The 16,596-nt window shown below is 43.4% G+C and overlaps 1 protein-coding gene across 1 annotated transcript in view; it reads right to left on the bottom strand.

The window, feature by feature from the left end:
* chtf18 (CTF18, chromosome transmission fidelity factor 18 homolog (S. cerevisiae)) overlaps positions 1-16,550 on the bottom strand; it is a 28,353-nt gene extending 11,803 nt beyond the window's left edge. Inside the window, 20 exon segments of the mRNA XM_034294166.1 lie at positions 2,774-2,918; positions 3,496-3,626; positions 5,156-5,305; positions 5,460-5,684; positions 6,333-6,447; positions 7,200-7,255; positions 7,257-7,331; positions 8,244-8,342; positions 9,087-9,180; positions 9,269-9,420; positions 9,518-9,641; positions 9,755-9,852; positions 12,229-12,513; positions 12,709-12,835; positions 13,948-14,000; positions 14,852-14,944; positions 15,051-15,240; positions 15,445-15,562; positions 15,870-16,070; positions 16,326-16,550. Of these exon segments, the coding sequence (XP_034150057.1) occupies positions 2,774-2,918; positions 3,496-3,626; positions 5,156-5,305; positions 5,460-5,684; positions 6,333-6,447; positions 7,200-7,255; positions 7,257-7,331; positions 8,244-8,342; positions 9,087-9,180; positions 9,269-9,420; positions 9,518-9,641; positions 9,755-9,852; positions 12,229-12,513; positions 12,709-12,835; positions 13,948-14,000; positions 14,852-14,944; positions 15,051-15,240; positions 15,445-15,562; positions 15,870-16,070; positions 16,326-16,413 (2,619 nt within the window). The 5' untranslated portion in view covers positions 16,414-16,550.
* Between the last annotated feature and the right edge of the window lie 46 nt (positions 16,551-16,596).

Raw genomic sequence — 16,596 nt, 5'->3', positions numbered from 1 at the left:
AACACTGGATCCCTACCAGTATGCCTACCGGTCGAACAGGTCAACAGACGACACGATCCCCACAGATTTACACTCTGCCCTGACCCACCTGGACAAAAGCAACACCTATTTGAGAATGCTCTTCATAGACATTAGCTCAGCATTCAACACTGTCATCTCCTCTAGGCTGGTCAACTAACTCCATGTCTTGGGGATCAGCCACTCTCTCTGCAACTGAACTTTGGACTTCCTAACCAATAGAGCCCAGTCTGTCAGGTTAGACAACTTCACCTCCTCCACCCTGATCCTGAATACTGGTGTTCCACAAGGCTGTGTGCTGAGCCCCCTCCTGTACTCCCGCTTCACCCACAACTGCGTTCCTGTACATAGTTCCAACACCATCATCAAGTTTGCAGACAACACCACGGTGGTAGGCCTTGATGACAATGATGAGTCAGTCTATAGGGTGGAGATCAAGCACCTGGCAGCATGGTGCGCCGACAACAACCTGGCCCTGAGCGCAAAGAAACCCAGGGGCTCATTGTGGGTTACAGGAAATCGAAAGGCTGCACACTCACACCCCAGTTCTCATTGATGGCACTGAGGTGGAGCGTGCGTCCAGATTCAAACTCCTGGGTGTCAACATCTCAGAGGACCTCTCCTGGACACTCAACACCTCAGCCCTGGGCAAAAAGGCGCACAGTGCCTGTACTTTTTGAGGAGGCTGAAGAAGGCCCGTCGGTCCTTCAAGATCCTCGTGAACTTTTACTGCTGCACAATCGAGAGCATTCAGACTAATTGTGCCAGAGTGTGGTTTAGCGGGTGCTCAATAGCTGACCAGAAGGCCCTGCAACAGGTGGTGAAAACCGCCCAGCACATCACGGGTACCCAGCTTCCAGCCATCACAGACATCCAGCACATCACTGGTACCCAGCTCCCAGCCATCACAGACATCCAGCACATCACGGGTACCCAGCTCCCAGCCATCACAGACATCCAGCACATCACGGGTACCCAGCTCCCAGCCATCACAGACATCCAGCACATCACGGGTACCCAGCTTCCAGCCATCACAGACATCCAGCACATCACGGGTACCCAGCTTCCAGCCATCACAGACATCTAGCACATCACTGGTACACAGCTTCCAGCCATCACAGACATCCAGCAAATCACGGGTACCCAGCTCCCAGCCATCACAGACATCCAGCACATCACAGTACCCAGCTTCCGGCCATCACAGACATCCAGCACATCATGGGTGCCCAGCTTCCAGCCATTGTAGACCTCCAGCGCAAGTGGTGTCTGGACAGGGTGTGTGGCATCATCAGAGACCTTTCACACCCATGGCACCAACTGTTTTCCCTCCTACCATCAGGCAGGCGGTACAGGTCCCTTTGATCTCACACCAGCAGGCTCAGTCTTTCCATCTACTCTAACCCTGCTGAACTCTGCGATCCATCACAAACCATACCGCACCCCCACCTCTCAGGGACCTTGTTGCATTACTCCCTTTGTACTACTGGACACTGCCTTGCCAACTCTGATAAGGAAGTTGTCATATACACCTTGCACATTCAATTTGTCTTCATTGCACGTTTAGAATGGCCATCGTACTTGCATTTTACAGGTGTTAAAAGTCTACCTCGGGGACCTCACTGCTGCTATCTCTGCACATGCTAGCTTACTCCGTCCTTAATTACACATTTAGTATTGACATTTGTACTGCATTTGCCGTGTTTGAACATCTTTATATTCCAATTCCATTTCTACATTAAGCACTGTCATGTTCATATAGATCCCATGGCAACATATAGTTATTCAAATTCCCAAAAAACTGTCAGGCAGTAATGAAGATCTCAAAAAAACATTTCCCTCCTGACAGTTTAACTAAGGAAGGTGTTCACTTATCCAAATAGGGTATTTTACAATTTTAAATTCATTATAGACTTATAGATTATTAATTTCACTTGGATATTGTGGGTAACTGTGTAAACAAAGCCAGAAAAGTTCTGATTGTATGTGTTTTCATTTAAGGCAGTAAGTATAATAACCCATGATGATCATGACTAATGAGGACATTCTGTATAGTATAATAACCCATGATGATCATGACTAGTGAGGACGTTCTGTATAGTATAATAACCCATGATGATCATGACTAGTGAGGACATTCTGTATAGTATAATAAACAATGATGATCATGATTAGTGAGGACATTCTGTATAGTATAATAACCTGTGATGATCATGACTAGTGAGGACATTCTGTATAGTATAATAACCCATGGTAAATCATGACTAGTGAGGACATTCTGTAAAGAATAATAACCCATGATGATCATGACTAGTGAGGACATTCTGTATAGTATAATAACCCATGATGATCATGACTAGTGAGGACATTCTGTATAGTATAATAACCCATGATGATCATGACTAGTGAGGACATTCTGTATAGTATAATAACCCATGGTAAATCATGACTAGTGAGGACATTCTGTATAGTATAATAACCCATGGTAAATCATGACTAGTGAGGACATTCTGTATAGTATAATAACCCATGGTAAATCATGACTAGTGAGGACATTCTGTATAGTATAATAACCCATGGTAAATAATGACTAGTGAGGACATTCTGTATAGTATAATAACCCATGGTAAATAATGACTAGTGAGGACATTCTGTATAGTATAATAACCCATGATGATCATGACTAGTGAGGACATTCTGTATAGTATAATAACCCATGATGATCATGACTAGTGAGGACGTGTCTGTGTGTGTGTACCCTGCGTGGATTGCGTAGCAGCAGCAGAGTTTCAGCTCTCCTAAGTCTCTCCAGCTCCATCTCCCTGCTGATGGTCTGTTTAGCCTGGTAGGTCAACTGTCTGCGGGGGGGAAGGCCTGGAAAACACACCACTGCCTCCACACGCCTACACAAACACACACACACGCCCACGCGCACACAACGTTTTAGGAGGTCAGATTTAGTCACTGGAACATCAGTCCAGTCAGTCCACCGGTCCAGTCAGTCCACCGGTCCAGTCAGTCCAGTCAGTCCACCGGTCCAGTCAGTCCACCGGTCCAGTCAGTCCAGTCAGTCAACCGGTCCAGTCAGTCCACCGGTCCAGTCAGTCCAGTCAGTCAACCGGTCCAGTCAGTCAACCGGTCCAGTCAGTCCACCGGTCCAGTCAGTCCAGTCAGTCAACCGGTCCAGTCAGTCCACCGGTCCAGTCAGTCCACCGGTCCAGTCAGTCCAGTCAGTCCACCGGTCCAGTCAGTCCACCGGTCCAGTCAGTCCAGTCAGTCCACCGGTCCAGTCAGTCCACCGGTCCAGTCAGTCCACCGGTCCAGTCAGTCCAGTCAGTCCACCGGTCCAGTCAGTCAACCGGTCCAGTCAGTCAACCGGTCCAGTCAGTCCACCGGTCCAGTCAGTCCACGCTGGTAACTGTAATTAACTTGGGTGTGGTCTGGGGGCGTTCTCTGTATGGGTGTGGTCTGTATACTCACGGCTCCAGGACGTATACATATTGCCCCTCAGGTGTACGGTCTTGTCTGTAGGAGAGGTTGTAGGAAATCATGGTGTCAATCAGATCAGACAACTGCTGCTTCTCCCTACTGCTGAACAACTGGGGGTTCACCTGGAATTAACACACAATGCACACGCACAAATACACACGCACAAATACACACGCACAAATACACACACAAAAAACACAGTACACATTGCTTAATTAAAATAACAATCTAATGTACAGCAGCTGTGACATTGGCTATCCAGTCAAAATTGTAGCAGTAACCTATCAACACTGAAATCTACAGTATATTCTTACATAAACACAGACAAGTACATTTAGGCTTACTCAGGCAACTTAAAATAGCCTATTTCTAAATGAATGAAGAGCACATTTGAGTACTTTTATTTTTTTTTTAAACTATTTCGTCAAGGGAAAAGACAAGAGAATCATGGAAAACGCTATTTTACTGCACAAGAGGTTGTGGTCTATATTACCTGATATTTGTACATTTTCGGCACTCCTCTGCTTACCTTCATTGCACATTTAGAATTGCCATTTGTACTGAATTTGCCTTCATTGCCAATCTATACATTCCACTGCTAACTTAATCATTTTACATTTCCTGACCTCTTTTGTTTGCACTTCTGGTAAGATGCTAACTGCATTTCGTTGTACTGTACACTTCAATGACAATAAAGTTGAATCTAATCTAAAAATTACCCCAAAATAGATGCATACTTCGAAAGTCCACCAGAAATACTAGACCATCCAAGAACTTTGGGCATAGCATTTTTTGCGTTCTGTGGTTTGGGAAATATCTTCTTGCATGCTAATCTGGCATACTATATAGTATGCGATTTGAGTTTCAGAACGTTATGGAGCCTTGTAAATATGGCGAATGCAAACGATAAGCCAGATCTTGAGAACCCTCCCGTATTCTTCAGGTCTCCTGTTTAGGAAAACTTCATCATAAATAAAACAAATTATATGTTTTGCATGTATTTTTTCTACTGTATCAAAATCGTACCGAACCGTGACTTAAAATCTGCGGTGCGTACCGAACCGTGACCTGTGCATACTGTTACACCCCTAACTGAAACAGGGGAGCAATCAACTGAAACAGGGGAGCAATCAACTGAAACAGGGGAGCAATCAACTGAAACAGGGGAGTAATCAACTGAAACAGGGGAGCAATCTACTGAAACAGGGGAGCAATCTACTGAAACAGGGGAGCAATCTACTGAAACAGTGGAGTAATCAACTGAAACAGGGGAGCAATCAACTGAAACAGGGGAGTAGTCATCTGAAACAGTGGAGTAGTCATCTGAAACAGTGGAGTAGTCAACTGAAACAGTGAGACAGTGGAGTAGTAAATTAAGACAGTGGAGTAGTCAACTGAGACACAGAGACAGTCCACTGAGTACAGGTCGTAGTTTAGGACAGATGACGCGTGTTTACATACAGGTCGTAGTTTAGGACAGATGACGCGTGTTTACATACAGGTCGTAGTTTAGGACAGATGACGCGTGTTTACATACAGGTCGTAGTTTAGGACAGATGACGCGTGTTTACATACAGGTCGTAGTTTAGGACAGATGACGCGTGTTTACATACAGGTCGTAGTTTAGGAAAGATGACGCGTGTTTACGTACAGGTCGAAGTTTAGGACAGATGATGTCCAAAAGAAGAGAGAGGATATCCAGACTCAAACTGATCTCACTGATTCTGGTCCTGATGCATGCTGGGACATCAGACAACATGGCCGCCAGAGAGTTCCTGCTGGCCGCAGTCTTAGTAAGAGCCTGGAGGATATTAATATTATATACATACAAAACATTGATTACATGAATACACTATCATAACAGTCAGTGAGAGCCAGGAAAACATTTAGGAATATATTATACATTAAAACAATAATTACATAAACAAATAACATTATACACAGAGACCTGGTACCTCATACTGGCTGCTGGGGTAGTTGATGCGGGGGACGTGCATGTGAGCAAACAGGAAGTGGAAGGCAACAGGAAGGAAGGGCATGTATCTCATCAGAGAAAAATTCTGCCCCTGCAACATGGTCTGGTTCAACCTGTCTGAGAAGCCCAGCCAATCCAAAGCATCACACACTCCCCCCAGACTGGGGTCCTTCACACGCATCAACAGGAAGTTATCATAGAGACCCTGGAGGGCGAGAGAGGGAGAAAGATTTACCAGCAGACATTTAACCCCCTTAGTGTGTTAAAACATCTACCAGCAGACATTTAACCTCCCCAGTGTGTTAGAACATCTACCAGCAGACATTTAACCTCCTCAGTGTGTTAGAACATCTACCAGCAGACATTTAACCTCCTCAGTGTGTTAGAACATCTACCGGCAGACATTTAACCCCCTCAGTGTTAGAACATCTACCAGCAGACATTTAACCTCCTCAGTGTGTTAGAACATCTACCAGCAGACATTTAACCTCCTCAGTGTTAGAACATCTACCGGCAGACATTTAACCTCCTCAGTGTTAGAACATCTACCAGCAGACATTTAACCTCCTCAGTGTGTTAGAACATCTACCAGCAGACATTTAACCTCCTCAGTGTGTTAGAACATCTACCAGCAGACATTTAACCTCCTCAGTGTGTTAGAACATCTACCAGCAGACATTTAACCTCCTTAGTGTGTTAGAAAATCTACCAGCAGAGATTTAACCCCCTCAGTGTTAGAACATCTACCAGCAGACATTTAACCTCCTTAGTGTGTTAGAACATCTACCAGCAGACATTTAACCCCCTCAGTGTGGTCTGTGTGTATGTGTGGGGTTTGTGGGATGTGTGTTACCTGGGTGAGTTTGTCGTATTCTCCGCTGGAAGAGGCCAGGTGAAGGATGTGCTGAAGTCTCTGGGCTCCACCTCCTTCTTTTAGCCCCTCCTCAAGTCCCTCCCCCACTCGTTTTCTTTAAAAACAAATAGTGTCCATCACTATGCCACTGGGCAAATTAGCCCAGGCTACCCTAGTTCACCTGAAACTAGTTATCTGTTAACACCCAGACTACACCTCAAAGCTAGTTATCTATTTGCTAAAACCTAGACTACACCTCTAAGCTAATTATCCATATGCTAACACCCAGCTTACACCTCAAAGCTAGTTATCTATCTGCTAACACCCAGCTTACACCTCAAAGCTAGTTATCTATCTGCTAACACCCAGCTTACACCTCAAAGCTAGTTATCTATCTGCTAACACCCAGCTTACACCTCAAAGCTAGTTATCTATCTGCTAACACCCTGACTTCACCTCAAAGCTTGTTATCTATCTGCTAACACCCAGACTACACCTCAAAGCTAGTTATCTATCTGCTAACACCCTGACATCACCTCAAAGCTTGTTATCTATCTGCTAACACCCTGACATCACCTCAAAGCTAGTTATCTATCTGCTAACACCCGGACTACATCTCAAAGCTAGTTATCTATCTGCTAACACCCGGACTACATCTCAAAGCTAGTTATCTATCTGCTAACACCCAGCTTACACCTCAAAGCAAGTTATCTATCTGCTAACACCCGGACTACACCTCAAAGCTAGTTATCTATCTGCTAACACCCAGACCACACCTCAAAGCTAATTATCCATCTAATAACACCCTGACTATACCCTTCAAAGCTAGTCACCTTTCTGATAAAACCTTGACACCTCATATAATACCGTTTAATGCGTGGGAGTTGGAAAATCTCCTGCCAGAGGTTGAACAGGCCTTTATTTCTGATCCTTCTGGCCAATCCTCATGGACTGGACTGACAGAATGTCCAACTGCCTCTTACCTCGACTATGGAGGAACTACGAGAAACAAAAAAAATATCAATCATTTTGTAACCATAATAATAATTAAAAAGAAACATCAAGGCTTATTTTCAAGCCCCTTCTTGGGCCAAGGCAACCACACAGCTCTTTCATAGTAAGTCCCTAACCCTAAACCCTAACCCTAAACAGGTAATCAGCAGTCAGTGATAGCTAAGGGCACTAACCAGGGAGGCTACCAACCCTAACCCTATGACAACCATACAGGAGTTACTGTCTGGCATGGATGAGCTGGGAGACACTGTACATAATGGTGTACATAACAATCGCCTAGGTGTTTCACAAAAGTGGCCTTCATACAAGAGTTTCAAAAAGAAAGCCACTGTTGAAAAGAACTATTCGGGAGAAATCTGTAAGAGCCCATTGGACTAGAAAGAAAATGAATCTTACAGCAGGAAAATTACCCCAAAGATACAGCCTCAGTCACACTGAAGACTGGCCAAAATGTTGTGCCAAAGCCGGTAGGGACATATCCACATAGATTAATAGCTGTAATTGCTGCAATTTGTTAATTTTAATCTTCACTTTGGGGAAAAACCTAGCCGCCCACCAAACACCCCCTAACCGCCCACCGAACACCCCCTCACCGCCCACCGAACACCCCCTCACCGCCCACCGAACACCCCCTCACCGCCCACCGAACACCCCCTAACCGCCCACCGAACACCCCCTAACCGCCAACCCAAGCCCCCCTAACCGCCAACCCAAGCCCCCCCTAACCGCCCACCGAACACCCCCTAACCGCCAACCCAAGCCCCCCCTAACCGCCCACCGAACACCCCCTAACCGCCAACCCAAGCCCCCCCTAACCGCCCACCAAACGCCCCTAACCTCCCACCCAACACCCTATAACCGCCTACCAAACATCCCAAAACATGGACACATGCTGACCTGCAGTGTGTTGATGCAGGATCTGATGTCGTTGTCAGTCTTCTCACAGAGAGCCATCAGAGTCCCAGTGTCAACCTTCATACCCTGAGCCCGAGAGATCTATACACACACACGCACACACACACACGCACACCTGAGTTTCGCCTAAGTTTTCTGGGACTTCTAGGTTGTGTGGTGTACCTCAGCTAGACTTTGGGACTTCTAGGTTGCGTGGTGTACCTCAGCTAGTCTCTGGGACTTCTAGGTTAGGTGGTGTACCTCAGCTAGTCTCTGGGACTTCTAGGTTAGGTGGTGTACCTCAGCTAGTCTCTGGGACTTCTAGGTTGCGTGGTGTACCTCAGCTAGTCTCTGGGACTTCTAGGTTATGTGGTGTACCTCAGCTAGTCTCTGGGACTTCTAGGTTATGTGGTGTACCTCAGCTAGCTTCTGGGACTTCTAGGTTGTGTGGTGTACCTCAGCTAGCTTCTGGGACTTCTAGGTTGTGTGGTGTACCTCAGCTAGCTTCTGGGACTTCTAGGTTGTGTGGTGTACCTCAGCCAGCTTCTGGGATTTCTAGGTTGCGTGGTGTACCTCAGCTAGTCTCTGGGACCTCTAGGTTGTGTGGTGTACTTCAGCTAGTCTCTGGGACCTCTAGGTTGTGTGGTGTACCTCAGCTAGTCTCTGGGACTTCTAGGTTGTGTGGTGTACCTCAGCTAGCTTCTGGGATTTCTAGGTTGCGTGGTGTACCTCAGCTAGTCTCTGGGACCTCTAGGTTGTGTGGTGTACTTCAGCTAGTCTCTGGGACCTCTAGGTTGTGTGGTGTACCTCAGCTAGTCTCTGGGACTTCTAGGTTGTGTGGTGTACCTCAGCTAGTCTCTGTGAGAGGCGGGCTGGCTGGGTCTGAGGGAAATTTAACAGGAACGCCTGCTGCCTCAGAGGCCTCAGAGCTGGAACATACCTGACACAAAAGACAACCAATCAGATGACACCTGACAGGCCAGACAATCAATCAGATCACATCATTACACAGGTCCCCAGCCTCTTACAAGTCATTACAGATGCAGATGATTGGTCGCAGGAGGACAGACTCTTTCTTTTTCTTCTTCTTCTTCAGAGGTTCTGCCCCTGAGTCTGCCCCTGAATCCACCCCCTGACCATCCTTCCTGTTCAGAGTGGCCAACAGGATGTTGATAGCGGCCTGATGACCAATCATATAGAAAGATGTCATTCAGAGATGACGATAGAAAAGAGTAGTCTAATAGAAGGGCATGGTTCTTTATGTGGGCGAGACTCACAGCAGGTGCTCCGTCAATCTCGTCAATGATGAGACAGTTAGGCTTCTCATTGGCTCCCAGTACTGACTTCATCTGTGTCGCTGTGTCGATACGCTTCTGAAACAGCTCTGCGCTACGGTCGTCACTATGGAAACCAGAGTATCAAGAACATCAGTCATTATAGACAACACAACTCCAATAACATATTACTGACCCGAACAATAAAACTTATCTGGTTAAGGGTGGTTAACCGCCCACCTGGCATTGATCTCCACAACGTTGTATCCAGCATGCCTAGCGATGATGTGGGCCAGAGTGGTCTTCCCTAACCCTGGAGGACCAGACAACAGCGCCACCTGGTGGAGGACAGACAGGTTGTTATTATTCACTTATGATACATAGTGCCCCCCTATTTCAAGATACCAAAAATGTTGGGGCAATTTGCTTGATTGGTGTTTTTGGTTAATCAGGTCTGTTTTTGCCAAACCACATCAGTGGAGCCGGGCCAAGAAGAGTGAATGTCTCTTACTGAGTGAGTGAATGAGGGAATGAGTGAGTGAATGAGTGCGTGAATGTGTGAATGAGTGAGTGAATGAGTGAGTGCGGGATTGAGTGACTGAGTGAGTGAATAAGTGCGTGAATGAGTGCGTGAATGAGTGAGTGAATGAGTGCGTGAATGAGTGAGTGAATGAGTGCGTGAATGAGTGAGTGAATGAGTGAGTGAATGAGTGAGTGAATGAGTACCCCTTGTTAAATAGCGTAGTTGTTAGAGAAGCGGACCTGCAAACTTTAGGTCCCGCGTTCATATCTTCTCACAGTCCAAATAAAGTATGCATTATGAATTACTCCATATAGACTAAAACTTCGCTTGCTATAACCATCAGTATCTACATTATAGTAAGCCTGAAATAAAACAGTTTACGGTTATATTGCGACTGTTTCTGGCATGGAAAAGTTAGTATTCAGTCTTGCTAACAATTGCTCAATTCTCACGATTATTCCTAGGAAGTTAATAGATACCAGTAAGCCTGTTACTGGCTAACAAGCTGTTAAAACAGCCAGTGGCAAAAGCAATACAATTCATAGACGCTGTTTTTGGTGGAGACAAACTTAAGAAACGTCAGTCAGTTCAACACAATGTTCAATGGTGTCTAGCGACTGGTGAAACGTGTAACACCGTGGCGTAGTGGTTAAAGACAGTGCCTCTCATGTGGAAGACCTGAGTTCAAACCTGTGGCCGCAATAAAACTGTTCACGGTTATATTGCAACTATTTCTTGTGGATTTTCGAAGTACGCACCCGGCCATGCTTTTGGGTCAGGATAGACAGAAACGTAGCTGGCAACATTCAGGGTAAGCCTAAACTAAAACTGCTCACGGTTACATTGCATTGTGACTACTTCTGGTAGATTCCACAATTCTCTCATCTTTTAACTTGATAAAAAATGTATTGTCACCTTTATTGATAGTTATTTTGTATCAATGTAATTCACAAAATGAAAGAAAAAAGTACATTGTTATGCCATGAAATGAAATAGCTTTGGCAGTGTAAAGTTCACTCTCGCTAGCAATTGCTCAATTCTGACTATTTGAGTAAGTTAGTAGATACTGGTAAAGCCTGTTACTGGCTAAAACGCTATTAAAACGGCCAGTGGCAAATGCCATACAGTTCATAGACTCTACAGTTCATAGACTCTACAGTTCATAGACTCTACAGTTCATAGACTCTACAGTTCATAGACTCTACAGTTCATAGACTCTACAGTTCATAGACTCTACAGTTCATAGACTCTACAGTTCATAGACTCTACAGTTCATAGTGGTGGGCGAGTGTGTAATGCCGTGGCGTAGCGGTTAAAGACAGTGCCTCCCACATGGGAGACCCAGGTTTGAATCCGCTGAGAGCAACAGTGTTTATTCATTTTAAGTGCGAGCCGGCTGAACTAGGCTTGCCTGGTTGCTTTTCTGGTTTCACATCATTTGTGAAAGCGCTTTTATTGTTTAGTCTTGATTCTAGGATTTACAGCTGCCTTTTGGCCAGGGTTTTTAGTGGTCTCTCTCTCTAAGCACAAAACTAAAGCTTAGGCAATCCAAAAATGTATTCAAGCTATTTAATTTCATTATTTCATAATAGCTATTCAAGCTATTATGAAATTAGACACGTTGCTGATATTTGTTGTCGCCCCCTTTAAAGTTTGAAAAGGCAGAAACAATCCATCAGAAAGAGACAAAACCAAAACGACACTTAATAATACAATAAAAAATTATATAAAAAGTATATAAAACAATCCATCAGAAACAGATAAAACAACAATTAATAACATTATATAATAAGTATAGAAAAGTACTGTCATTCCTTGTATCTTCCCTGTGCTATGTGATGATTGGCCTACCTTCTATTTGGGTTGTTTGTATTAGTCTAGGTCAGCCTTGTATCCATGCTATGTGATGATTGGCCTACCTTCTATTTGGGTTGTTTATATTGGTCTAGGTCAGCCTTGTATCCATGCTATGTGATAATTGGCCTACCTTCTATTTGGGTTGTTTGTATTGGTCTAGGACAGCCTTGTATCCATGCTATGTGATGATTGGCCTACCTTCTATTTGGGTTGTTTGTATTGGTCTAGGTCAGCCTTGTATCCATGCTATGTAATGATTGGCCTACCTTATATTTGGGTTGGTTGTATTGGTCTAGGTCAGCCTTGCATCTGTGCTATGTGATGATTAGCCTACCTTATATTTGGGTCGTTTGTATTGGTCTAGGTCAGCCTCCAGAATCTCCTCAGTGATCTGACTCTTGGTCTTGAATTTTGGATTGGCTTGATTAAAGTTTCCTTGGGTCCGATTGGCTGAACTAAAGCGTCCCTGGTCCTGTTTGGTTGAATTAAACCGGCCCAGGTTTGCTGTGTTCTGGTTGGGGGCGGGCCTCTCTGCAGGCAGTGGGCGTGGCTTCCTTTCTCTCCCAAACACCACCTGATCCCAGAGCTTCAGCCACTTCAGCAGACAGCGGTTGGTGAACTACACACATAATACATAAACATCATGTATATGCACATAAAAACACACATTACAGACAATGTTATAAATCTTAACTAAATAGTTAGATATGATGTAATTAGAGGGCAGTTCAGATTGAATTATGTCACATCATCAAGTAGTTCAGTATGATGTCACACCTTTACTGATTAGTTAAGAGTATGATGTCACACTCACATCATCACTGAGGAGTTCAGTGTATTGACAAGGAGAGAACTGATCCACCCAAAGACGTGAAGACATCCCCTCCTCTTCCTCATCTCCAGGTCCATCTTCCAGCTCCCCAAACTCTGCATCTACCAAACTGACAACACACACGTTTATGTTATAAAGTAATAACACATTATAAAACTAATGTGGGTATACAAATGCTATTTGTACAGGTAAATGTAGGTTAATGTTGTTGCTTTTTGAAACTGTAGCAGGATAATAAAGGCAGCCCACTGATGTACAAATCATCAGTGTCCACAGTACAGTTGTCTACATGTAATCTGCAGGGCAAATGGTGAAACTGTACAAATTTGCTTCTCAAAAGGAAATTATCAATGGAAAAAGGGATATCTACTGGTAATTCTATGTTCATGTTTTTGTTTGTTGGAAAGGTATAAGCGGGATAAAGGCGCTCGTAATATTTAGAATATCGTATTTGTTTACCTGTGAGATCTGTTGTAGCTACATGTTTTATGGGTTAGATCCTGTCAATCCATTTATTTTCATAATAATGTTGAATGTCTAATTTGCTTAAGCTGCCTGCTATAAGATTTGCAGTGATGTTTAACAGTTGCTATTTCTTCTTTAAATATCTATATTTTACAGGTTAATTGGGCATCTCTAAAACTATGGATACATTCTATAATGATATCTGTAACAGCTATTTATTTTGAATAGAACATTTTGCAATATCTGGAAGGACACTATAGAACGCTGGACTCAATACTATAATATATTTTTATTTTAAATGTGATTAATCAAGATGTAATCAACAGATTGTAATGTGTGTATTCCCTTTTAGTAGTAGCAATAATAAACTGTTGAGTAGTGGAAATAATAATGACTTTTTGAGTAGTAGTAGAGATAATAACAACCTGTTGAGTAGTAGAAACAATTATAATAACCTGTTGAGTAGTAATAATAATAATATTAATAATAAACCTGCTGAGTAGTAATAGTTGTAGTATATAATAATTACCTGTTGTGTAGGAGTAATAATAATAATTACCTGTTGAGTAGTAGTAATAATAATAATAATAATAATAATAATAATAATAACATGAAAATAATAATAATCTGTTGAGTAGTAATAGGAGTAGGAATAATAATTACCTGTTGAGTAGTAATAATAATAACAACATGTATATTAATAATAATAATAACCTGTTGAGTAGTAATAATCGTAGTAATAATAATAACAACAACCTGTTGAGTTGTTCTGTGAGACGCTGAGATTCCTCCACCACCTGACGATGCAGCTGCAAAAACCGGAATGTATGACTTTAGGTTAACATGTAAAGATAACTCTAACCAAACACAGTGGAGAAAGTTGCAGAGATCCCAATATCATAATCAAAGCCAGACAGCTCATCTCTGGCAGAGAGAAAGGGGGTCTTTGAGTTTCTAGATGGTTGTTTGCTTTTCTTTTATTCTTGAATGTATGTTCCTTTCTGCTGGGTTTTTATTTTTGTTTTGTATTTAAATAAATAAAGTAAAGCTTTTTATTTAAACTATGTACTGTCTGTGAAATCTCTAGAATTTTGTTTAATAAATTAATTTGACAGGCATATGCCTGATTAGAAAGAGACCAAGGGCTGCAGATTTTAAAAACTGGTTCCCCTGACTAGATAGCCTGGGTGGGAGAATATCACTCACTAGATAGCCTAGGTGGGAGAGTATCATTGAGTAGATAGCCTGGGTGGGTTCTTTTAATTAATGGCTTATAAAAAAATACAGGAAGAAATTAAGAGAACACTGCACCTCAATCAATCAAATGTATTTATAAAACCCTTTTTACAACAGCAGTTGTCACAAAGTGCTTTACAGAGACACCCGGCCTTAAACCCCAAGGAGCAAACAACAGTAGTGTTGAATTTCAGTGGCTAGGATAAACTCCCTAAGAAGCAGCGTATGTTCTTCCAAAAGAGTGAAAAGGAAGGTTTTGAGTGAGAAACAGAAGGGTTAAAATTAAGAGACCACTGCAAATTGAACGCTTCTGTTCCTCACTCACAACTTTCCTTTTCAACTTTTTTGGAAAGGAAAGAAAAAGGTGCAGTGGTCTCTTAATGTTTCCCGGAGCTGTATGTACTTAAATCAATAGTGTACTCACCCTCTCTGCCACCTGTTCTCTTAATACTTCTATGGGAACAACAAGCAACCCTAATGCATCATGGGAGCTACGCAAAGCACTGGGGTCCACAGCCTGTAACACACACAGAAATAGACACACACACACACACACATTAAGACATCCAGACAGAAAAACTGACAATTAAAAAAAATTGCTAAGTGATTGGCAGTCAGCTGACCTTTCCCCTCAGGTCGTCTGTCTCTCTGAGGTAAACACGGTTTCCTCTATGGTCCGTCACACTAACGTATCCTCCCACGGGCGGGGGACGCTTTAGAGCGTGACACTGTGTTGCAGTGGTTACTCTCTCAGGAGACTCCAGAATCCCTTCAAAGCCACTTATGTCCAACACGGCTGGAACTAACTTGGGTCTACACACGCACGACACATGTGAAACACAAACAGGGGCCATAGTGCTGTGCATTAGAAAATGTTTAGACTTTAGCACCAATTAATTAAAAGGTTGGATAATGATAGAATGTAGAAAGAAAAAAAACATAAGCATATTAACCTCCAAAATGAAGGGTTTACTCCCATGACCCTTAACCTACCTAGTGCCAGGACCATTAACTTACCTGGTGCCAGGAGGTGGATGGAACTCCTCTGGAGACGACGGGGGTGTGATGTCATCATTCTGTGACACTTCAAATAGCTTCTTAGCCACATCCTGCCTCGGGCGTTTTGCCTTGGGAGCTTAACCGACAAACACGTCAGTGAGAAATGACAAATACACACAACAACAAATCCTGCCTCAGACGTTTTGCCTAGGGAGCTAAAATGAAAAGCACACCATTAAATAAATGACACACAAACACACACCAAGACATCTGTGAACACACACACACACTAAGTCATCACCAAGAACACACACAGACATCAGTGAGAAAACACACACCAAAGCATCAATGAGAACACACAAAAAGACAGAACAAGACATCAGTGAAAACATACACAAAGACACTAACTCTCAAACTGCACAGTATAGGTTGGTGCTACTTACTGATTGGGTCGTTGGCCATCAGCTGTTCTAAGTCCTCCCTATCACACATATCTGACACACCTTCTGTTTGGCCAAGGCTTCCTGCTGGAGCTGCCTGTGATTGGCTCCTGAGATGCTGGTCGCCAGCAGTGTTGTTTCCCTGGAATGATGTATTTTTCTGCTTCCGGAACCCTGACTGCTTAGTGGCAGCGACTGGGTCAACTGACAACACACATTACACACAGACATTTACATTCATGTCATTTAGCAGCAGTTTTAGGTTGCTGAAAAAGGACAGGGCCTCTGCTGTCATAGCTGCAAGTGGAAGATGGTTCCACCATTGAGATATGACAAAAGAGTAGAGCTTTGGGCTGAGTTGGAGCTGCCCTCCTGTAAGGAGATCCACCACTAGTCTAGCATCAAATTCTCACAGAATAACGTCTATCCATTTATCACCCAAACAATCCGTCTACTCACAGTCCATCTCAGCGAGGACCTCAAGCTCATCAGCAAACTGTTGATCATAATCATCTTCGGTCAGGAACATTTCATCATACTCGTCCATGGTCGAAATAAACCAGTTCAACGAATATTTAACAGTCAATCGTGTTGTTTTAATGCTTCATAATGTGAGGAAAGTATGTATGTAAAGTATTTTTTAGTGCTTCTTCCACCGTTGCAATCGCCTGCTAGATTTCGCGGTAAACGTTTGTTGGAAATTACTATTTCCGGGTTAATGTTTGGTCTG

Source organism: Esox lucius, chromosome 9, assembly GCF_011004845.1.
Source record: "Esox lucius isolate fEsoLuc1 chromosome 9, fEsoLuc1.pri, whole genome shotgun sequence".
NCBI classification, from domain to species: Eukaryota; Metazoa; Chordata; class Actinopteri; order Esociformes; family Esocidae; genus Esox; species Esox lucius.
This window is presented reverse-complemented; position numbering and strand designations above follow the sequence as displayed.